Below are 25,911 nucleotides of genomic sequence, written 5' to 3' on the forward strand. Positions count from 1 at the left end.
AAAACATTGACAAATTCATTTCGAAACATGTTTTATTGAATAAATTATATATTTTTTCTAAATTTTTGTTACTTAAAACACCCGCAATTACAAGCTTGTCAGCCATTAAAAGTGAGAAAGAGATTACCAAAAAAAAAAAGTGTTAGATATATTAAATATAATATATTTAATATAATATATTTAATATAATATATATTAAATATAATATAATATATCTATAATATATATTAAATATAATATAACAATATATTATATTTATATACTGAGAGAGAAGAGAGAGGAAGGAGAATTGAATTCACTTTGAATTGATGATTAAAATGGTAGAATACATAACCTATTTATAGTAATAGCTAATGAAATGAATTTCTAAAATTATGGTCATGTAACACCCCATGACTCCATGTACTACCTCACACTATGCCCATGTAATACCATGCTGCCATCACACACCTAAACTAATGCTAATCATGGCCACATATTACTTTAATTTCTAACAACTAATTACTAGCCACTTGGTTTAACAATTATAATAATAATATTATTATAACATTGCCTCCTTTAAACCAAGTTGAACATATTGGTCATCCCAATATCCTTCTTCAATTTGAGAAATGTCTCTGTCTTCAAGTTGGATATACTGACTTGTATTTCGTTCTGTAAATCCACTTGAGTCCAATTGACTTCTTTTCAAGAGGTAATTCTGTTAATTCACAGGTACCATTCTTTTCAGTGGCACCAACCTCCTCATCCATCGCCTTAAGCCAATGAGTTTCTATAGCAGCCTCCTCAAAGGATAAAGGATCACAATCTGCAAAAAGAGCAAATTGAACAATATCTTCATCCGACAAATCATTATCTTGACCCAAAACATAATCCTGCAAGCGAGCTGGTAAGTGGCGCTCGCGCTGAGATCGTCGAACTGACGACTCTGGCTGTGAAGGAGACTGGACATTATCTGGAATCGGTTGCTCTTCAACAATATTTTCAACAGCAGGAATAACAACTGAACTTTCATCTTTAGCTAACCAATCCCAGGCACCATATTCATCAAAAGTGACATCACGACTTATAACAACCTTCTTAGTTTCAGGATTGTATAGTTTATAAGCCTTTGAAGCGTCACTATAACCAATGAATATGCACTTCTCACCTTTATCATCCAACTTCTTTCTCAATGGATTCGGCACGTGGGCATATGCCAAACATCCAAAAACCTTGAGATATTTGATAGAGGGTTTTCTCCCACTCCAAGCTTCTTCGGGCGTCTTATCACGGACACTCTTAGTTGGACACCTATTCAACACATAGACAGCACAAGCAACAGCTTCTGCCCAAAAAGGCTTAGGCAGATCCTTAGATTTCAACATGCACCTCACCATATCCATGATTGACCTATTCTTCCTCTCAGCCACTCCGTTTTGTTGCGGAGTGTATCTGGCTGTCATTTGGTGCTGAATACCCTTTTCTTTCAGAAAATCATCACAGGCAATATATTCTGTACCTCTATCAGTTCTCAAGATTTTAATCTCATAACCACTTTGCTTTTCAACAAAAGTCTTAAATTGTTTGAAAACATCACATGCTTCAGACTTTTGCTTCAGAAAGTAAACCCATGTTTTTCTACTGAAATCATCAATGAAAGTAATAAAGTACTTACAACCTCCATGTGAGGGAACCTCCAACGAACACAGGTCTGAGTGAACAATCTCCAACTGCTTTGTAGCTCTCCTTGACTTGCCCACGGGGAAGGGATCTCTATGCTTCTTCCCAATCACACAAATCTCACATATACGATTAGGGACATTCACAATAGGTAAATCAGAAACAAGTTCATTTCTTGCAAGATAGTTTAATCCAGAGAAATGAAAATGCCCAAACCGCATATGCCATAACCAATTATCATCGCAAACTTCAGAATTAAAGCAAGCAAGGAGAGTATGCTTAATTTTCAAAGGAAATAGTCGATTTTGGGACATATTTACCTTTGCAATCAAAACTCCTTTATCATCTTCAATGGTACAACACCCCTGAGCAATATGTATCTTATATCCTTTTTCTGACAACTGTCCCATACTCAACAAATTTTGGTGTAGTTCAGGAACATAGAACACATCGAATATAAAATTTTGAGTACCATCCTTCAACTGAATAGAGATTTTACCTTTTCCCAATATTGGCACCTTTGACTTATTGCCAAATGTCACTTCAGACTGGACTGATTCATCCAGTTCAGAAAACAATTCTTTCTTCCCACACATATGGTTACTACACCCAGTATCCAAGAACCATATGTTCTTATCTGCAGAAAAACTATCGCTGGCTAAAAGTAAAGTTTCAGAACTCTCACCAGACTTTTCAGCAGTGTTTTCAGCAATGTTTGCTTGATTTCCACGATTGTTGTCCTCATTATACCAACAATCTGCAATCTTGTGCCCATACTTGCCACAATTGTAGCAATGAAATGGAAATTTACCTCCTTGTTTGGTATTACCTCCACCTCTTCCTTGGTTGGAGTTACCACGTCCTCCTCCTTGGTTGAAGTTACCACGACCTCTTCCACCAGAACCTCCTCTTCCTCTTCCACGACCTCTACCAGATCCTCCACCTCTTTGATTAGTGCCAGTCACATTAAGGGTGACTTGACTCTTCAAAGCTTCTTCTGCTAGTGGTTCCGATTTTGACGCAATCCTGTCAATATGACTTTCTACCATACCTTTCAGCTCTGCAATTGATAAGAGCTCGGTTTTGTGTGACTCTGTTATTGAAGCCACCACATGGTCATACTTCATCGGCATAGTTCGAAGAACTTTTTCAACCACTGCACCATCTTCAATCGTATCTCCATATAGCCTCATCTTATTCACCATATCAATAAGACGAGTGAAATACGCATCTACTGTTTCTGTAGAGGTCATCTCACAATTATCGTACAACCTTCTCAACGACTGCAACTTAGACTTCTGTGCCCGATCAACTCCTTTGTGTGACACCTTTAAGATGTCCCAAGCTTGTTTTGCTGTTTGAGCACGAGCTAATTGCCCAAAAATGGAATAATGAACACCTTGGTGAATCTGACCCAAGGCCAATTTATCTCGCCGTATAGCGCCTGCATCAGCTCCTTCGGGTAGACCGGGATCAACAAAGCTCCAAAGATTTTGAGCTTGCAAATGTGTGGACATCATAATTTGCCAATAATTGTAATCGAGGTTCCCGTCCAATTTGGGACCCGACCATACAATATTGAAATTTGTGGCCATAATTCACTATGAAAAATACCTCGGGGTTGAAAGGTTGACTGGCTCTGATACCAAATGTTAGATATATTAAATATAATATATTTAATATAATATATTTAATATAATATATATTAAATATAATATAATATATCTATAATATATATTAAATATAATATAACAATATATTATATTTATATACTGAGAGAGAAGAGAGAGGAAGGAGAATTGAATTCACTTTGAATTGATGATTAAAATGGTAGAATACATAACCTATTTATAGTAATAGCTAATGAAATGAATTTCTAAAATTATGGTCATGTAACACCCCATGACTCCATGTACTACCTCACACTATGCCCATGTAATACCATGCTGCCATCACACACCTAAACTAATGCTAATCATGGCCACATATTACTTTAATTTCTAACAACTAATTACTAGCCACTTGGTTTAACAATTATAATAATAATATTATTATAACAAAAAGAAAAAAAAACTACCAAACTTCAAATAGCATTTGGGCAATTTTGATATAATTCTCTCTCTCTCCCTCTATCTCTATCTCTCTCTTCATCCATCTCTCTCTCTCTCTTCATCCATCTCTCTCTCTCTCTCTCTCTCTCTATATATATATATATATATATATATATATATATATATATATATATATATATATGTATACGCGCACACAACTAAAAAAATTTCAAGTTTTCATTTTCATTAGAAAGCTATTAAATTTGTTCAAATCTATTTATTTATTAATTTGTAAAATAGGAAACTAATTTGCACTATTTTTTTCCTCATAAAGAAGTAAAAATGTAGTGACAATTGATAAAAGTATCAAGTAATATTGTAAGTATGTAAGTTGTTATATATGGAGTTGTGGTTAGGTAGATGAGATTGAGTTAGAAATAATAGTAAAACAAGTAAAAGAAATATGAATGCAATAGATGCATATGTTGTAATGGGTAAGTAGACAGTTCTGGAGCATTGATAGTTGGGGATGGATTAAATAGGTAGGTGATAGCTAGTAGGAATAAATAAATAGGTTATGGTGCGTAAAAAGAATGTGATTATAATATAGGAATATAGGAAATAGTGATGGTAGGGGTAGGTAGGTGGTGTTTGATGATTAGGTAGGTGGGTGAAGGTAACGCTATAAAAATAAGTGAAGTGAAATTACTATACATTCTGAAATTAATCAATAATGTAACACTAGAAATATTTATTGGAATCTTTTTGTAATTTTTATGGCTTTTATTCCTTTTGTATGTACTCACATTTAAATTTCTTGTGGATATAGTGAGAAATAGATCAAAGTTGGGTTAAATATGTAATTATATATATATATATATATATATATATATATATATATATATATATATATATGTATATATATATTTTTTATTTTCAGATAACAAAAGGAATTTTTATCTAAGACACACAATCAGGATGTCATTCCCTACTCCTAAGCGCCATATGCAACAACAAAATTTGAATCAAGATATAATCACAGAAATCCTTAAAATGCTGCCTGTGAAATCTCTATTGCAATTTAGGTGTGTTTCAAAAGTTTGGCGTGCTTTAATATCATCTCCAGAATTTGTCAAATTGCACTTAAATTTTCATTCGAAAAGGATATTAAGGTCATGACATATAGCAGTGTAAATTGGATTAGCTATATGTCCTTGTTTTCTATTACAGAAAACAAGCAATCATCATTTCGAAAGTTTATTACAAATGACCGCTCGATCTTAATCCCTGAAGATGGTTTTGAATTTTTGGGTTCTTGCAATGGACTCTTTTGCTTTCGTGCTAAACCGTATCAAATAATGATTTGGAACCCTTCATTAAATGGAAACGTCAAGACAATCCCAGACGTATGGTGGTTCGGCTACATAAGCATATTTGGATTTTGATACGACATGCATAATGACGACTTAAAGGTTGTTTATGCTTATTATGGTGACAATAATGGTGATGATGAATATGTGGTTTTGGTGTATAGTTTTAAGCTTGGGACATGGAAAAGATGTGATAGAGGGTTTAGTAGTGGGTTTGTTTATCCCAGAATTGTTGTGTTTGTGAGTGGTAGTCTCAACTGGTGCAACTACAACTTAGATGACAGTGACTGGAGTTGGAATATAATTTCTTTTAATTTAACCACCGAAACAGCCAAAGCTATAGCGTTACCCAGCCATGAACATGGGGCTGCCATTTGTGTAGGTGAGTCAGGAGGATTGCTTTTTGCAGGTTTTCATCTCAAACGTCAAATGGAGGTTTGGGTGATGAATGAGTTTGGAGTTGAAGAATCATGGACTAAACTAGTTTGCATTTCAAACTTACCAGTTCATCATCCACTTCCCCGGGGTTCAGAGAACACGGCATACATGGCTCTGTGTAATGCTAAACTCGCAATTGTACATGTTTCGGAAAATGGTGATATTCTAATGATGGTGGGGCATCAGTTGAAGCTCCATAGACCTAACGCTAGTAGGGGTAAGAATTTTAATATCCCCTATGATCTTGGTTATATGGTTACTAGTTATGTGGACACCCTTGTTTCACCATGACCGGTCTGTAAATTAATTGTTCATGTCATGTTGGAGGAAGAAAATTTTTCTTTTTGATGGGTTGATTTAGAGTTCATCAAAGGCTTTATAATCGTGTTGAATTAAGTATAAAATAGTATTAATTTTTTATTGTATCATGTGTGTATGAGCTTTGTGAAGTAAATTGTCCTAGCCATGTTTGGTGAACTATAGATTTGTGTGAATGCAATACAGGTAAGATAGAAATGTTTCTAAGTTAAATTTCATTGCATTTTAATGTTTACCCACACAGACATAGTGTAAAGGGTTGTGACTTTGGGCCATAATATTAACTACCCATCCATTACGGACTTGGGTGTGAGGCGATACAGAGAGAGTGTGAAGGGGTGGGGGGGGGGGGGGGGAGGGGATGGAATATATGTTGAGCATAGAGGGGTAGGTTGACCCATGGGGTTTACCAACTTACCGCTAAGGGGTGGGGGGGCGGTGTCAAGGCCAGTGGTCTTTACCGGCCGAAAAAAAGGGTCTCCTGAACTCTTCGAGCTACAGTAGTGTGGCTAGTGGGAGTCGAGCGCTCTCCATCGTGTCAATGGCGCCCCGTGCTATCATGACTTAGCTTCTAACATTAACACTTGGGTTCGGTTATATAAAGTACATTTTTATTATACTGAAGATTCATTTTTTAAAGATACATTATTTGGTATATACTATCAAATAATAAACGTTTAGTACACAAATAATGTACATTCAATATATTAGAAATATACATTTATTCATGGTCCAATTAATTTGCCTTTATTCCTAGCTCGTTATTTGGGCTCCTTTATTTATTATTTATCTATTCCTTGAATTATAATCTCGAGTCATATATAATCTTTTGAACTTAAGGCTCCAATTAATTAATAACAGTAATATTATTATAATTTTCCTATCCCCTTTTTGTATATCCTACCCGTTTCATGATGTAACCTGGTATCATAGATCCATCACAAATTCACAATGTAATCCATTATAATCACATTAATTGCATTTAGGCAGATTTCCATTCTAATTTCCGTAAATGCATATCGGGAGCTTCGTATATATATTATCCTCCTTTATTTAATTTCCTTATGGATTTTATGAATTAACTTCCTTATATGATTTAATTCATCTTGATGGAACAAAATGACCCATGATATGGACGAATCAATAAATTTGCATAAATTAATGGGGTAAAATAGTACAAGATGAAGAGATAATTGTAATAATAATATTGAGTGGATTAATATAATAACGTTACAAGAGTTTTGTAAGAATAGAACATGATTTATCTAAGTTATGACATAATCTATTTATACAAGAAAAGTATAGCAAACTTATCTAAACTCAGGGTAGGGGTGACCACGGCGGTTCGAACCGTAATCATCACTGTAATAACCGGAACCGAACCGGAACCGTACTTACGGTTCCGGTTCCGATTCCTAATTGGAACAAATAAGGCTCCGATTAAGGTTTGTGAAATAAAGGAACCGAAACCGACGATTTCAATTCTGAACCAGACGGATCCGGTTCCAAACCGGAAAAAAAATAATTTAAGATGATGGTTGCAGGCCATAGGCTTGCAGCATACTACCTCATTGCCACATTGGGCAGTGGCGCAAATGCCAAAGTGGTAATGGTCTCACTTTTTCACTTTTTTTTTTTTTTTTTTTTTTTTTAAATCCGGTTAGAACCGACGGTTCCAATCAGAATCGTCGGTTCATAAACAGGAACAGGAACCGTACTATATGGTATCCGTTCCGGTTGGGTCATTTGCGGATCCGGAACAGGAACTGCGGTCACCCCTAACTCAGGGTATACCGTGGGAATGGGTTAAAGCCTAGTTGGAAGCCCTGGGTTGGCCCAAGGTGGCCAGGTCGCATACATCGATAAGAATTGCCTTGGTCCGGATTGCATTGCTTGGCCGGACCACCTTGGTCTCTATCGCCTTCTTTGGGCTCGGGTCACCTTCTTGGTCTAGGTTGCCTTCTTGGATCCTGGGGTTCTCATTCTTGGATCATTTGTAATATCTCTATAACATCTATATATATATATATATATATATATATATATATATATATATATATATATATATATATATATATATATATATATATATATATATATATATATATATAACATCATTTCATATATTTTCCTTAAGTGTATTTAGGCAGTTTTATATGCGTACAATTTGTGTTAAGCTGAGTTAATCACGTTCAAAGTCATTGATGAACTCTGTGTTCAAATAGTAAACAATTAGGGTGCCTTTGGAAATCCGGAAAATGACTTCTCGAAAATATTTTTTGATTTTCAGTGTTTGGCAAGAGAGGGGGGAAAATGAGGTCAATGAAAAATTATGCCTTAGTCAAAGGAAAATAGGTATGTATTGGGGAAAAATGACTTTCCCTTTTTATTTTTTTTAAATTTTTTTTTTTTGTAGGTGAAGTCATTTTTTAAGGGATGCTCATGTAAATTTTGTCAAAATAGTGGGATTTTAGTTAGAGCTATCAATACGGGCGGACGAGGCGGGCAAAAAAAACCTACTCCTAGGCGGGCCTGGGTTTTACTTGCCCAGCCAGCCCCACCCCTGGCCTGTGGGCTAGGCGAGCTCCCGTCACTCTTAAGTTGTTAGCTTGATACTTTTTTAAGTTTTATCATTTGTACACTCTAAAAATAATTAAAATAATTTGTTACATAACTAATATAAGACATATTTCATCAAACATTAGACATTATATAAAACATAACAATAATTATAAAGTCCCCATTCTAAAATTTTAGAATATTAAACTAGGGTTATGGTTATCACTTATTAGGTCATAATTAGATTTTATAAAATATTGCGAGTTTTTTTTAAGCGCTTTGCGCGAATGTGATAATGCACAATGATTATTTTTAAATAAGTATTTCAAAGTATATCAATCAATATTATATAGGTGATGTTTATGCGTAGGTAAATAAATATTGAATTTGTTTATTTAAATCGGTAATTTAAAGTATATATTAATTCAAGATAATATATGAGAGATTGATTATAATTGTCACTAAAATAAATGTTTGCAACTTTGTAATAACGTTAGTCTAAATACTTAGTCTTAAAGCGATAGTTTAAATAAATATTACTTTTGGTTTAAATTTCTCTAATTCTTCTCAATTCTCTTTTGGTAGCATTGTCGTTGTTTTCATCTTCAGTACATGTCTTCTCTTTTTTTATGGATAGTGTGTCATGTGCAATTAGGTTACTGGTAGCAGCATGTATGGATTCATCATGCAATGAGATTATGGTGCCTTGTTGTGTATATGACTGAGATTTTAGATGTAATATGAACTCTTTATCTTACAAGACATATTGATATTTACTTGTGGTAGTTTTTCCCCTTCATGTTTCATCTATTGTGAGATGTATGTTGTAGGTTATCACGTGAAAGTATTGAATAAAATATTAATATTTATTATATTTGTATAAAATATTTGGTAAATAAATACATATAACATGTTTTGCATTATAAATTTGATATTTAATTACAAGATAATGTAAAAAAGAAGACAATGGACAGTATAGTGAATATAATAAATTAATAAATTTGAAGGTAAGAAATCTTTGAATTGTAGAAAATAAAGATAATATAACTAATAAAATTATATTTCTTTTAAATTTTTCTATAATGAATATTTTTTTTTTAAATAAACCATTATAGACATCTAATTCTAAATTAATTAAATGCATATGTATTATTTTTTGTTGTAGCTACTAATTTATTTAATTTAATAAGAGTAATAAAATATCGTACATACTTTTCATCAACAATAATGAAATCAATGATTTTTTTAAAAAAAATTCACATTCCTTGTTGAGACAATTTTTTTTGAGAGTTTGTCAATGACAATTGGTACAATTGTTGTCAGTAGAGGATGATAATAAATAATTCAAAATATATGGTTACAATAGATATTGTTATAATGATATAGTCAAAGTTAACTTACAAATTTCTTTAGAGGTTTTCATGCATTGATAAAATTCTACTGTGTAAACTTGTTCAATTGGAGCTAGTAGGATGCATGTTAACATTGTCAATTATTTGGAAAATGATCGTACCGTTTTAGAGTTTATGTGTAATTGTATTTATGATCAACAACTTTGTAGTTAGGCACCCAGGGATGACAATGATGTAAGAACAATTTTGTCCAATAAAAAAAGAATAGTATAATATTTGTAAAGTAATGTACAATTGTACCATTATAAAAAAAAAAAAAACATAAAATAGTAATACCATAATGACCTAAATCATTCCAATAATGCAAAAGCATAATTGAAATATTTAAGTTTGGTTCTAAATAATAATAATAATAATAATAATAATAATAATAATAATAAGAATAATAATAACAATAACAATAACAATAACAATAACAATAACAATAATAATAATAACAATAATAATAACAACAACAACAACAACAACAACAACAATAATAATAATAATAATATAATAATAATAATAATAATAATAATAATAATAATAATAATAATAATAATAATAATAATAATAATAATAATAACTAGGATTATGTGGTCTAATGGTACCCGGATTGGACTTTCATTTGAAAGGTTGCAAATTCGAGCCTCAGTGGAGGTGTTATTGGTTCTTTGTGTTAGTAGGTTGAGAAAGTATATGAATAGATACTACATTGTAGAGCCAGTAGCATTAAAAAATCTTGAAAATCAAATGATTTTTAAAGTTCTTGATTTGTAATCTTTGATGCTCAACTTTGAATGCTATGTATTTAGTCGGGCTAATTATTTTACCAAAATTTATGTTACATTTTATATTATATATATATTTTTAATAAATTTTAACATATTCATAATGTATGTTTAACAATTATGCCAACTCTCATTGGGATGAGTTCGAACCTAAGACCTTTTCTTATATAAATTAATGTGTATATATGTTAAGAATAATAAATAGTTAACAGAATGCTTTAAAAAAAAAAAGAAAGTTAACGAAATATTCCTTTACAAAAGTTTATACTAACGGAATTTAGGGTTATTTAGGTGAAGAAAATAATATAATAGAGGGTAAATAAGGAAAATCATTAAAAAAATACTAAAATCAAAATAAAATGAACCATTCATTTTAAGAAACAACTACTACCGACATTTTTTGTTCCAGTTTGGACAAAATGTGGCAAAATTAATAAAAGCGGGCAAAATCTGTCAAAATTAATAAAAGTGTGCAAAATGTGTCGAATGCGCAATAAATGTAGGACCAAAAGTGGATTTAACTCTACATTTTACATTCACTGAGGTGCACTATATGAAACTGCTACTTGCACTTGTAATAAATTTTACTTGCACTTCGATGTTAAATTATTTATGAAAATACCACCGTGTTTTTTTTATTTAAAAAATCAGTGTTTCTCATTCGTTAGATCTGAACACATGAACGGATGACATGCATTCTCATTCCTCTCATGAGTGGGCACTTAATTCGCACCTAAACACATTCCTCATCAATTTTAATCTGAGTATTAGCAAAATGACAATTTTGATCCACATGTTTAATTCCTACAAAAAGTGTACTCATCCCACAACTATTGTTTTACTACCAAAGTAAATCACTCCGGTTACCGGAAAAATTAAAACACATCGGATTCTTTAAAAAATAATTGAAGGTATTTTTGTCCTTTTATCATTAAGATCAAAGTATTTACTAAATTGCCATTAAAATTAATAGCTTGATCCAATGCATTTCGCCATTTTAATTTGTAAAGAAAAAAAAAACAATAACAAATAATTATACAGAAAACAATTTTAGAATTCAGCCTAAAGATTTCAACAGTGGCAACACTTCTTCCAGTAGCTTTTAGTTGGTCCTGACACTCTTTCTGGAGGCTCTCTCATCACCACTCTTGCCTCTCTTTCATTTCTGTTCACCATGCCCTCTCAAAGCAGAAAAGCTAACCAGATAATCAAGATTGCCTAACAGCTTAACAAATGATGAACTATATATACATTCAGTTGAAGTTTAAAGAATGAAATACACTATTTGCAATTAACAGTATTAGGACTCTATGTATCTGAGTCTGTTTAGAACTTCTTATCCTTGTCACACTGTGACTCTCTACTTATTATCCTTATCACACTGTGACTCTCTATTGTATATATTCACATCATCTGATCTCATTGTAATTATGTTCAGTTAATACAATACAATCAGTTCTCATCTGGTATCAGTTAGCTAGGGTTGAAATCAAACACCTCCTCACTAAGAATTTCACGAACCAAGCCCGGCCTATAGACAATAATTGAAGATGGAACAGGCAATTGTTTCCAAAACAAATATATAGCAAGGCAATTACAATTTGCATGCAGTACGTGGCGCTTCAACCTTTAATTGTCTATACCATCTTTGGGATTTGTAATCACAGTTGTATGATGATTACTGCCGGCTCTATGACGACTGGAACCGATTAAACGACAGCAATATATATCTTCCGCACCAGAACAGTTTCATCCAGAGATCCTGTGCATCCGTTATGTCGCAACACCACTACCAGCGTCACACATATCAATGTGTTGGACGTGTCTTTGCTGAACCTTGTCAAATTTGTAAAGGTTTTGGTCACACGGGAGTCAATTGTTTTTGGCGCTATGATGATCCGTGTCAAATTTGTAAATATTTTGGTCACACGGGAGCCAATTTTTTTTGGCGCTATGATGATCCGTGTCAAATTTGTAAACGTTTCGGTCACACGGGAGCCAATTGTTTTCGGCGTTATTCAGGGGCTCCGGGTTCTCAGGCTAATATGGTGTTTCAGGATGGTTTGGGAACTAAAACCTCATCAAATTCTCAAACTTGGGTTCCGGACACTGGAGCCACAAATCATGCAACTCCAAACAAAGCTGTATTTTCTACCTTGAACAAGTACACTGGTAATGACACTTTACGTGTCGGTGACGGTATGGGTTTATCTATTAGTCATGTTGGCCATGCCTCTTTTAATACCCCTTCTAGATCATTTACATTGTCTGATATACTTCACGTTCCACATTTGTCTAATTCTTTATTATCTGTTCAGAAGTTTGCATCCGATAATAAAGTCTTTTTTGAGTTTCACCCCTCCTTTTTTGTTGTGAAGGATATCAATACCAAGGAAATACTTCTTCGGGGCAATAGTTCGGGTGGACTATACACACTTTCATTACCTAGTTCGTCTCCATCAGCGTTTCTTTCCGCTCGTGCCTCGGCTTCCGCTTGGCACAGTCGTCTGGGTCATCCTCATAACCGTGTTCTTAGCCATATACTTCGTTCTTGTTTGGTTAGTGGGTCTCGTGATAATATTCGTTGTCATAATTCTTTATGCAATGCTTGTCAATTAGGCAAATCTGCCCGTTTTCCCCTCCCTCGTGTTGCTTCCTCTAGTTCTCAAGTCCTAGATCTTATTTACACAGACATTTGGGATCCTGCGCCCACTTTATCTACTTCTGGCTTCCGTTATTTTGTGATCTTTGTGGATGACTATTCCCGTTATACATGGTTCTTCCCTATGAAATTAAAGTCTGATCTTTATGTCATCTTTGATAAATTTCGTATTCTTGTTGAACGGTCCTTTAATTGCAAAATAAAGGTCATTCAATCTGATTTAGGTGCTGAGTACAAAAAGTTGCATTCTTCGTTTGTTCAATTAGGAATTCAACATAGACAATCCTGTGCCTATACACATGAACAGAATGGTTGTGTTGAACGAAAACATCTTCACATTATTGAAACTGGTCTGGCTCTTCTAGCTCATGCCTCTGTTCCTTTGAAATTTTGGGATTTTGCCTTTGAGACTGCTGTCTATTTATTTAACAGAATGCCATCTTCTGTATTAAATAACTCCAGTCCTCATCTCATGTTACATAAATCCCTTCCTTCCTATCTTTTTCTTCGTGTCTTTGGGTGTTTATGCTACCCTCATCTTCGACCATATAATCGTCATAAGATGTCATACAGGTTTTCTCCATGTGTCTTCCTAGGTTATCCTGAGTCCTTTAGGGGGTACAGATGCATGGACTTACATACTAATAAGATTTACACATGCAGGCATGTCAGATTTGATAAAGAAGTTTTCCCCTTTGCTACTAAAACTTAATTGCATGATATATCTACTTCGTTTTCTGGACCTTGGGCGGAATCTGTTCTCAGTCATAGCACACATATTCCTGCCGTGTCCAATGATGAACCGCCAGAACCGCCGCTACCAGCTTCATTCGAACCAGCCGTGGATCCCGGACAGGCTGCCTCGTCGGGTGATCCGGTGGAGCCCGTTGCTCGCAAGCGAGGCCGTCCACGTGGGCGGTCCACCAGGCCCAATGTCCGTACTCACTCTATGGCCACTCGCAGCAACGCAAATGCTCCTCTTTTTGCTCTAGCAGCTCAGGTGCATCCCACAGAACCCACATGTCACTCTTAAGCTGTCAAATATCCTGAGTGGCGTGAAGCCATGGACCAAGAATTCAATGCTCTCCTGCATAACCACACATGGTCTCTAGTTCCACCCACTGCAGGTATGAATATTATTGGCTGTAAATGGTTGTTTCGTACGAAGAGAAAGGCTGATGGTGCTATTGAAAGGCATAAAGTCAGACTGGTTGCAAAAGGTTTTAATCAGGTTCCAGGCCATGACTTCTTTGACACATTTAGTCCAGTGGTAAAGCCTACGACTGTAAGACTCCTTCTATCTCTAGCTTTATCATCTGGGTGGTCTATCAAACAGCTAGATGTTCATAATGCTTTTCTGAATGGTAATCTGGCTGAAACATTTTATATGAAGCCCCCTGGATATATTGATGCTAACTTCCCGAATCATGTTTGTTTGTTAAAAAGATCTCTGTATCGGTTAAAACAAGCTCCAGAGCCTGGTTTAATCGACTACATATGTTCTTACTATCAGTTTTCAAGCATCCAAGACAGATGTCTCTCTGTTCTATTACTCTAAAGACTCTGCTTTGGTTTATCTATTGGTGTACGTGGATGACATTCTTGTAATGGGAAGTGATCAGGGTATTATGTCTCAGCTCTTGTCCAAACTGTCTGCTACATTCAAAATCAGAGATCTTGGTGAACCAAATTTCTTTCTGTGTATTGAAACAGTTAAGAGTGACAATGGGATTATTTTATCTCAACAATGGCATATGAATAATATTTTAAAATGGGCAGGAATGTCTTAATGCAAACCCATTTCTACACCTATCTCTATCTCGAAAATTGTCCCCTTCAATTCAGATCTATATGATGATCCCACACAGTACAGGAGTCTAGCTGGGGCACTGCAATATCTCACTGTCACACGACCTGACCTATCCTTTGCAGTTAATCAGTTATGCCAACATATGCATGCTCCCACCATGTCACACTGGGAGCAGCTTAAACGGGTACTCAGGTATGTTAAAGGAACAGTTGATCATGGTTTGCGCATACGACAATGCTCATCTAGAGACATTCATGCCTTCTCTGCTTCTGATTGGGCTGGTTGTCCTGAGGATCGAAAATCCACGAGTGGTTTTGCTGTTTTCTTGGGGAGTAATCTTATATCTTGGGTTTGCAAGAAACATAGAACTGTTGCTAGGTCATCCACTGAGGCTGAATACAAAGCTCTTGCAGATGTTTGTGCTGAAGTTCTATGGATTATGTCATTACTGCGTGAGATACAGATTCCGAGTATTTTCATTCTAAAATTATGGTGTGATAATCTAGGAGCTACATATATGAGTGTCAACCCAATCTTTCATGCGCGCACCAAGCATGTGGAGATTGATTATCATTTTGTTGGTGATCGAGTAGTTTCGGGCGATATTCAAGTCAACTTCATCTCCACAAAGGATCAACTTGCTGATATCTTCACCAAAGCTCTGTCTGGACCTAAATTTTCTTCCCTAAGGGACAAGCTACAAGTTACTAGTATACACAGTGCTTGAGGGGGAGAATTAGGACTCTATGTATATGAGTCTGTTTAGAACTTCTTATCATTGTCACACTGTGACTCTCTACTTCTTATCCTTATCACACTGTGACTCTCTATTGTATATATTCACATCATCTGATCTCATTGTAATTATGTTCAGTTAATACAATACAATCAGTTCTCATAAACAGGACAATCTAATGTCCCAGTTTAAGAACATTAATCTCACAACTTTTTAAATCATTATTTTATGTAATTAATACCCTCTGCCTTGTTTTTCCATACACAAACTTAAAAAAAAAAAAAAAAAAAAAAAAAAAAAAAAAAAAAAAAAAAAAACATCAAATTTATTAATTTCCAAACCAAGCACCAAAATTGAATATCTTATTCTCACACCCTGAGATCCCAGGAAGGATTTATTCTAAATTTTTCGTGTTTTATTTGTTATTCTAATATCAAAAGATGTTTTTTTTTTGTTTTTTGTTTTTTGTTTTTTGTTTTTTTTTTTTATGCAAAAACCAAACAGGGTATCTAAATTTAAGATCCAAGAATCGGATATTTACGATAATTGAATCGCGACAAGCAATACTCTGACCATACTACTCTTTCACGCAATTTTCCCTACAAATAATATCCCAACACATTGTCTTCCTCCCTACTCCACCATACTACTCTTTCACGCCATTTTCCCCTCAAAGTACAAGAAAATCTCCTTCATCTTCTACAAAGAAAACTCTACCAAGATTACTCTTTTATGCATCTTTCCACCAAAATAAAGTAAGATCATCTTTGACCTTGCATTTTCCCTTCACATTTCATAGTCTTTAATGCATGTTCTTATTCTTCCTACATTGGAGTTTCGGGATTCCTAGAGGTTCAAGATGGAGATAAGTTACTAGGTTGATGCTGGGTGTTTGAGGATTGGTTTGCTAGCTTAAAAGGTAAACTCCATGTCCATCAAAACCTATTTCCAACTTATATAAATGGTCTTGATGTTCTTGGAATTCCTCGGGTATATTCTTGATGTTATATCTTGATATGAGCATTGTTTTTGAGTGTTCTTGGTGCTAATCTTGAGCTATGATGTCTATCTTTGATATCCTATGATTTGTTGGCATTCTAGTGTTGTTGGAATAGTCTTTTTGATGTGTTTTAGCGCTTGTTGTGATGAAATAACATTGTTGTTGTGTAGTCTGCTTCGTACTATTTCTGTTGTAAATTTGGCCTTGCGAGCATGTCTCGCAAGCAAGACATGCCCGTGAGCGACACCCGCAAGGTGTCTTGTAAGGGTGTGCGACGGAAATTCTTTGCCCGTTGCACACACCCGTTTCCCTCGTGTGGTAGAGTGTGGCGTGCTTCCTTTTCCCGTGACATCTGACCGTAAGGTCTTAAGAGTTAATTTCCAAAATGCATTCCTTTGATTCCCCGTGCATTGTTGATCTGTCTTTGGTGCATTGTTTAGTTATTTGAGTACATTGTACATTCTTTTGCCTAGTTTATGGATCATTATTCTATCTTGAATCCTAGTCCCTTGATATCCATATGGCTTGTGTGCTACATGCGGTTATGTATATATACACTTCTTTGATTATATTGTATTATTGGGCTTCGACAATTAGATTGGTGGAATTGTAGAGCTTATGCTACATTTGGGTTGGTGGAAGAAGCTTATGCTTCATTTGGATTGGTTTTAGAAGCTTAGGCTTCAGGTTGGACTAGTGTACAGGTTGGACTTTTGGTGTACAAGTTGAATCGGAGTTCGGTTGGATATTGATTTGATATTAATATTGATATTGAGCATTTGGCTATTGTTATATAAACTCCTTTGGCTATATATATACCACAGTAACTTGTTGATGTGTTGACTCTTGGAATTGTATCTTGTTTATGCTTTGGTATTGATATCTTGAATCTAAGTTGAGTTGAGTTGATTCCCCGTTGACTTTCTTGAATTGGAGTCATTTGAGTATTCTATTGATTGGGTCTAGAGCCCCTAGAATTGAGCTTTGTTGATTATCTATCTTTTGAAATCCTTCAGCTGAGTTCGTTGGTATGATATATATACGTAGTCATACCATTGCAAAACCTATTTGAGTATAAAAGTATACTTATGTATCTTCACGTGTTGGAGTGGTTTTACTTAGCATTATTCGCTAATTCTTTTAAAACAATTTCAGGTTGGCTTAGAGATGTTTCCCAAGAGCGCGGTCTAGAATGGATGGTTTAGTTGATTCTAATAGAACCTAGATTGTTCTATAGTTGGTTCGTTTGTACCTTGTAAACGGTTTGTAGTTAGAACCTTTGTAAGCCTGTGCGTTTGGGTTTATAAGAGTAACGTTTTTCTTTGAGTTCTCTCTCTCTCTATATACACACACACACACATATATATATATATATATATATGTATATATATATATATATATATATATATATATATATATATACTTCTAAAAAGATTTCAGAAGTTTTCATTTTCATTAGAAAGCTACTAAATGTGTTTAAATCTATTTATTTATCAGTGTATAAAATATGAAACTAATTGACATTAATTTTTTTCTACATAAAGCAATAAAAATGTAGTGACAATTGATAAAAGTATCAAGTAATATTGTAACTATGTAGGTTGTTATGGCCTTGTGGTTAGGTAGATGGGATAAAGTTAGAAATAATAGTAAAACAAGTAAAAGAAATATGAATGTGATAAATGGGATGATGGGATGATGGATAGTAAGTAGAGATAGCGGCAAATAGCTACGTCGGAATTATTTTATTTTTTAAAATTCTTATTAGCAGGTAATTAAAAATTAAATATTCATTTATTCTTATAGATAATTAGTTAAAAACTAAATAAATTAATTCTATAATGTACATACTGAAATTAATTAATGATGTATCATCTTGGGACATGCACAAATGTCTTACAACCGAAGACTCTGAGGTGATCATAAGAGACTTCCTTTCCACACCAAACCTTATCAGGAACTTCATTATTCAAAGCAATAACAGGAGATAAGTTGATAACATGAACAGCTGTGGAAACTGCCTCTGCCCAAAAAGAACTAGGCAACTTTGCGTCATCAAGCATACATCTGACTCTCTCCATAATTGTCCGGTTCATCCTCTCTGCTAAGCCATTTAATTGAGGAGTTTTAGGAGGAGTTTTCTGATGTCTAATACCGTGCATTCTGCAATACTCATCAAATGGGCCACGGTACTCACCGCCATTATCAGTACGGATGCACTTCAATTTCTTCCCTGTCTGTCTCTCAACAAGGGCATGAAACTCTTTAAACACACCAAACACATCACTTTTGTGCTTCAAAGTGTAAACCCAGAGTTTCCTAGAATAATCATCAATGAAGGTCACAAAGTAAGATGCACCTCCAAGTGATCTAACCTTCATTGGTCCACACACATCAGAATGTATCAACTCAAGTGGCTCCGGCTTCTTCGAAGGAGAGTTGCTCATAAAAGAAACTCTTTTCTGTTTCCCTGCCAGGCAATGAACACATCTGTCCAATCTAGCTTCCTTTACTCCTGAAAGCTTCTTCTTCTTGGCAAGGTAATCAATCCCCTTCACACTCATGTGGCCAAGTCGTTTATGCCACAATTCTGATGCACATTCTTTTGCTGCCACATTCACTGAATCACCAGAAATAGAGCTTTGTAAAGAGTACAAGTTAGAAGACTTGTTACCTCGTGCAATAACCAGCGAGCCTTTAGTGATTTTCCAATGTCCATCACCAAAGAAACAACAGAAACCACCATCATCGAGTTTTCCTGTAGAAATGAGATTCAGTCTGATACCTGGTGCATGCTTTGCATTTTTAAGTTCCAGCTTTGTGCCATTGCTGGTCTCAAGACAAACTGTACCGGTACCAATCACCTTTACCTGACCATCATCACCCATTCTTAGCTCTCCAAAATCACCTGGAGTATATGAAGTAAAGAATTCCTTCCTTGGTGTAACATGGTAAGATGCGCCTGAATCTACAATCCAAGTTGTCTCATGGCATGCAACGTTGACGACGTTCTCATCACAAGCAAGAAGCAAATCTGCTCTAACTGTTGCAACCTAGTTCTCTGTGTGCTCATCTTTCTTGTCTTGCTTCTGTTCCCTTTTCAACTTGAAGCAATTTTTCTTGATGTGACCCTTCTTGCCACAATGATAACATTCAACATCCTTGTGCCATGACCTTGACTTACTTCTGCTTTTATCTCTACCCTTCTGACCCCTTTGTTTGTTTCTCCCCCTATCATTTGTAACCAAAATATCTGACTGGGAAGTGGAGGTGTCTTGAGATCTTCTTCTTGACTCTTCATTCAAGATACCACTCTTGACATACTCCATGGTCACAACACCGTTGGGAGCAGAATTGGTCAAAGAAACCCGAAGTGTTTCCCAAGAATCAGGTAGAGTGTTAAGCAACCAGAGACCAAGTACCTCATCCTCAAATTTGATGCCCATGCTAGACAACTGATCAAGAACACCCTGAAAATCATTGACATGATCATTGATCAATGTACCTTCCCTGAATCTTAGATTCATCAATTGTTTTAGCAAAAACAATTTGTTATTGCCTGTCTTGGAAGCATACAGGGTCTCAAGTTTATCCCACAGGCTTCTGGCATGTGTCTCGTTGATAATGTGATTCATAACATTATCTTCAACCCATTGGCGAATATAACCACAAACTTGTTGGTGCTCAAAGTCCCACTATTCGTCTGACATGCTTTCTGGCTTTGCAGTTGCAAACACAGGTAGATGTAATTTCTTCACAAATAGAAGATCCTTCATCTTGGCCTTCCAAATATGATAATTTCTACCATTCAATCGTACCATATTACTCATATTTGTCTCCATGTCAAATGTACCCAATCAACAACCTGGGCTCTGATACCACTTTGTTGGGAAAATCCCACTTCCTGCGACAATAAAAAATCACAGAACCGACAGGAGCACAAACACAAGATGATACACAATAGCCCAAAAATAAATATCAAACACAAGAACACACGATTTACGTGGAAAACCCCAAATCGGGGAAAAAACCACGGGACCACCACCAACCAAATAATCCACTATAATAAATCTTGGGTACAAAGTTTCAGGCTACCACACGAGCCAAACATCCACAAATCATCAAATACAACAATTCTAGGCCAAAGACTTCTATTATATTCTACAGGCCTAAACAGAATACCAACTCGTACTTAAAATATTCAACCACCACAAGCAAGATGAAAAGAATACAAATAGTACGAGAATACCAAAAAGATGCCTGGAATAAGCAAGCTGACCTCCAATAATATTTGATGAAGAAACCACCCAAGAAGTTAGACAAACTCACGGCTAAAAATTCATCACACTTGAATCAATGATGAAGAAACAAGCTGAAGAAGATTTCTTCCTCTGCTGCCGCCGAACTGATATGCTGCCGCCTCTCTCACGTTTTAATGTTTGTCTTGCATTCAGCAAAACCAATTCACATATTATATTATATATATATGCTTTAGGTTTCCTCATAAATGGGCTCAAATAATTAGAAAATTTCAGCCCATGCCAACAAGACAAATATATATATATATATATATATATATATATAGTGGATATAAATAGGCTTGGTCCAAACTGGGCTATTTACCACATAGGAGGGAAGCCCAACCCAACAGTTCTGTAGTTGGTTCGTTTGTACCTTGTAAACGGTTTGTAGTTAGAACCTTTGTAAGCCTGTGCGTTTGGGTTTATAAGAGTAACATTTTTCTTTGAGTTCTCTCTCTCTCTACACACACACACACACACACACACACACACACACACACACACACACACACACACACACACACACACACACACACACACACACACACACACACACACACACACACATATATATATATATATATATATATATATATATATATATATATATATATATATACTTCTAAAAAGATTTCAGAAGTTTTCATTTTCATTAGAAAGCTACTAAATGTGTTTAAATCTATTTATTTATCAGTGTATAAAATATGAAACTAATTGACATTAATTTTTTTCTACATAAAGCGATAAAAATGTAGTGACAATTGATAAAAGTATCAAGTAATATTGTAACTATGTAGGTTGTTATGGCCTTGTGGTTAGGTAGATGGGATAAAGTTGGAAATAATAGTAAAACAAGAAAAAGAAATATGGGCTTTCAAAAAAAAAGTAAAAGAAATATGAATGTGATAAATGGGATGATGGGATGATGGATAGTAAGTAGAGATAGCGGCAAATAGCTACGTCGGAATTATTTTATTTTTTTAAAATTCTTATTAGCAGTTAATTAAAAATTAAATATTCATTTATTCTTATAGATAATTAGTTAAAAACTAAATAAATTAATTCTATAATGTACATACTGAAATTAATTAATGATGTAACACTAGCAATATTTATTGGAATCTTTTTGTACTGACATTCAAATTTCATTGCATTTTAAAATGTACAGACACACTGTTTTCTATATATGTGAAGCTTTGTACTCTTGGACTAGACGTAGTCTTAACGCCCAATGCATCGTGTTAAGGGTTATGACTTTGAGCGATTATATTATGGGGTAAATTTCTTGGAGTTACCTCTGAGCTGGTAATTTTGTTAACGCCCCTTGCAGCGTGTAATTTTGAGGATAGAAGAATGAAGACAAATTAAAGACGAAAGCTTGAAACATGAATATGGGGTAAATTTCTTCCATGGAATGGGGGTTTTAATTTATTGCATGCATGGAGCTAAAATCTTGCAGATTTCATGCGTAAGTTTAATTTGATTATAAATCTACAAATTCACTTTTTGTGGTATGACAGGCCACACTATGGAAAAGTGTTACAAAAAACATGGATATCCCCGGGCCGGGGATGTGTACCGGGCAACAAGTCCAAGAACAAACAACAGAATATGGAAGTAGCCTCTAACAATACATGTGATCTTAGAGTTACCTCTGAGCAGTTCCAAAGGATCGGATCGGTTCAATCTCAAATGGGACAATGCAGCAGTAACTCAAGCACCATTGTAGCAATTTCACTGGCACCGTTGTAGCAATCCTCCTAAGAATGTGGTTATGATTAGTGTAAACACTGAATCTTGGCACCATCGTTTGGGGCACCATTGTAGCAACCCAACCAATAAAATGCCTTTGTTGAAAGACATTTCTATACCTTCTGCTAAGCCTTTTGCCTGTGATGTGTGTCACCTTGCTAAACATAAACGCTCCCCTTTCCCTTTAAGCTACTATATCAAAGTCATCTTCAGGGGCTGAATACCGAGCTTTAGCCACAACTGTTTGCGAGATCCAGTGGCTCGACTCCTTATTGATAGACTTGCATGTTCAGACAGATAGAGCTGACACATTATTTTGCGACAACAAGCAGGGCCGGTCCAAACATTTTACAGGCCCGGGGCGAAATTTTAAAAAAGGGCCCTATATAAAAAATTTAAATTCAAATTTAATAATACTAAAACAATTAGAATATCAAATAACAAGAAATAAGATTAGAAAATTTTCAACAATTTTTTAAATACAAAAATAATCATGACAAAAAATTTCTACGTGCTTTACTCGATGCAAAATCATCGATAATTGAATCAAGATTTATATTTTCTAACATATCTTTCTCAATACACAAAATCGCCAAACCATTCAATCTTTCTTGTGACATTGAAGATCTCAAGTAGGTTTTCAATAACTTCAATTTTGAAAAACTTCTCTCCGCTGATGCTACAGTCATGGGTATTGTCAATAATATTCGATAAGCAATAGAAACCATTGGGTAGCAATCCGCAACTTTGACAAACTCAAGAATCTCAATCGCTGACATCAATGTGTTTGGCAAAGTCATCTGTAACACTTTTAATTCAGAGAAAAGATCATCAGAATCAACATCAAACATATCATTATGAGAAAAAGTAATTGCAAAATTATTGCAACATTCTCTTAGTTTATTATTATCCAATGACTTCAATATTTTTGAATTATATAAAAATCCAAAAGTATTTTCAAATATCTTTAGTTGTTCAAATCTATTATTCAATGAAGTAATTGCCACATCCACAACAGTTATAAAATAATTGACTCTAAAAGACTCCTCAGGTGATTGAATTTCCTCTTCATTATCATTTTCATCAAATTGCTTTTTCCTAATAATACGTCGTCTAATTGGAAATGTAGGCTCTATGTCCATATCACATGCAATGTTTTTGGCAATATTCATACTAGTAGCAAACCCTTCATTTCTATATTTCTCAAAAAAATTCATTACACCTTCTAATTGGGTCATTGTAGTTTCAATGCACATAGATTTTGATTGCAAGTTTTTGCTTACCATATTAATAGCAAATAAAATATCATACCAAATAACAATTCCAAGTAAAAATTCAAAACTTTGGAGTACATTAACCAAGCTATCAGCTTCACTTTTTGATTTGGCATCATCACAAATTTTAGATAATTCTAACAAAGCTAACCTTATTTGGGGAGCTTGAAATCTAATAGCTTTGACACTTTTTATTCTACTCTCCCATCGAGTATTTGATAAATATTTCACAGTCAAGTTTGGAACATTATCAAGTAAAATTTTCCACCTTTTTGTTGAACTTGAAAATAAAGCATATATACGTTGCATAGCACCAAAAAATGAAACTGCTTTAATACAAGAATGTGCCATATCACTAACAGTAAGATTAAGACTATGACAAGCACATGGCATATACAATGCTCTCGGATTTATTTCAAGTAATCGTTTTTGAACACCTTGGTGTTTTCCTTTCATATTCGAACCATTATCATAACCTTGACCTCTAACATCATCAATTTTAAGACCTAAAGCTTTAATTGCATCTAACAATTCATTAAAAAGTCCTAAACCAGATGTATCATCCACTTTCAAAAACTCTAAAAAATATTCTTCTATTTTTATTTTATTACTAGACATATTAACACACCGTACTACTAAACTCATTTGTTCTTGATGACTCACATCAGGGGTACAATCAAGAATTATAGAAAAATATTTAGCCTCTTTAATAATATTTATGATGGAACTTTTAACACTTTGGGCCAAAATAGAAATTAACTCATTTTGAATTTTATGACCAAGATAATGATGATGAATTTCATGGTTGTTAATACGTCTAATATGATCTTGCATTATTAAATCAAATTCTGCAATCATCTCAATCAATCCCAAAAAATTACCATTATTATCACAATAAATTTTTTCATTGGATCCTCGAAAAGCCAAATTATGTTTTGCAAGACATTTTATAGCAGAAACTATGCGTAGTAAAACTTGTCTCCAACGTTCTTTTTCTTTTGAAATTTCATATTGTAAATTTTTATCAATAGTTTGTAATATGCAATTCCTAAATCCTAAATTTCCAAATCATAAAATACCTTTGCAATTGCAGATTACTGAGATTAGGCCGGCGAAGGCCGAAGGTTAGGGCGCGAGACAGAGGAGTAGAGGACGGTGACTTGGAGAATGGCGAAGAAGAGGCAGGGCGGTGAACTGAAGAGCGGTGAAGGCAAGGTAGAAGACTGTTATTTGACTTCTGAACTTTTAATAACTTCATTCTTACCGTTGAGAAGAATTGAAGGGTTGCAATGGATTATGTTGTAGGTGCAACCGGCCAGGCAGAGAGAGGCGTCTCTTCTTCGTAATCCCGTCTTTCCGTCTTCCGCTCTTCTGCTCTCTGTTATTAGATTTTTTTTTAATACATATTAACTATTAAGTACAAGTATTATAATATATATAATATATTACTATATTTTCTATGGGCCCCCTATAGACTTGGGCCCTGGGCAGGTGCCCAGGCTGCCCATGTGCCTGGGCCGGCCCTGACAACAAGTCCGCGATTGCCATCGCCGAGAATCACGTTTTCCACGAACGAATGAAGCACATAGAAATCGATTGTCATGTGGTTCGTGAGAAAATCACTCAAGGGCTCGTCAAGTTACTATTTGTTTCATCATCCAACCAGGTAACTGACGGGTTTACAAAATTCCTTCCAGTTTCTCCTTATCAATTGTTTGTATCAGCTTACCGGGGGGGGGGGGTTGTTAGGGGAATGATAAGGGACGAGGGTAACCATCTTCCTGCATGTAAGGTCT

At 34.8% G+C, this 25,911-nt stretch overlaps 1 protein-coding gene across 1 annotated transcript; it reads left to right on the forward strand.

Moving 5' to 3' along the window:
• Window positions 1-5,164: 5,164 nt before the first annotated feature.
• On the forward strand, window positions 5,165-5,812 carry LOC109162577 (F-box/kelch-repeat protein At3g23880-like). Its single transcript, XM_019311284.1, has one exon. The coding sequence runs from the start codon at window positions 5,165-5,167 to the stop codon at window positions 5,810-5,812; it is 648 nt and encodes a 215-aa protein (XP_019166829.1).
• Window positions 5,813-25,911: the final 20,099 nt, after the last annotated feature.

The sequence above is a fragment of the Ipomoea nil genome, unplaced genomic scaffold (genome assembly GCF_001879475.1).
Source record: "Ipomoea nil cultivar Tokyo-kokei standard unplaced genomic scaffold, Asagao_1.1 scaffold0117, whole genome shotgun sequence".
In the NCBI taxonomy this organism is placed as follows: Eukaryota; Viridiplantae; Streptophyta; class Magnoliopsida; order Solanales; family Convolvulaceae; genus Ipomoea; species Ipomoea nil.

Excerpts from the sequence above, each read along its gene's own strand:
- LOC109162577 (XM_019311284.1), top strand. The coding sequence starts at position 5,165 with ATGCATAATGACGACTTAAAGGTTGTTTATGCTTATTATGGTGACAAT.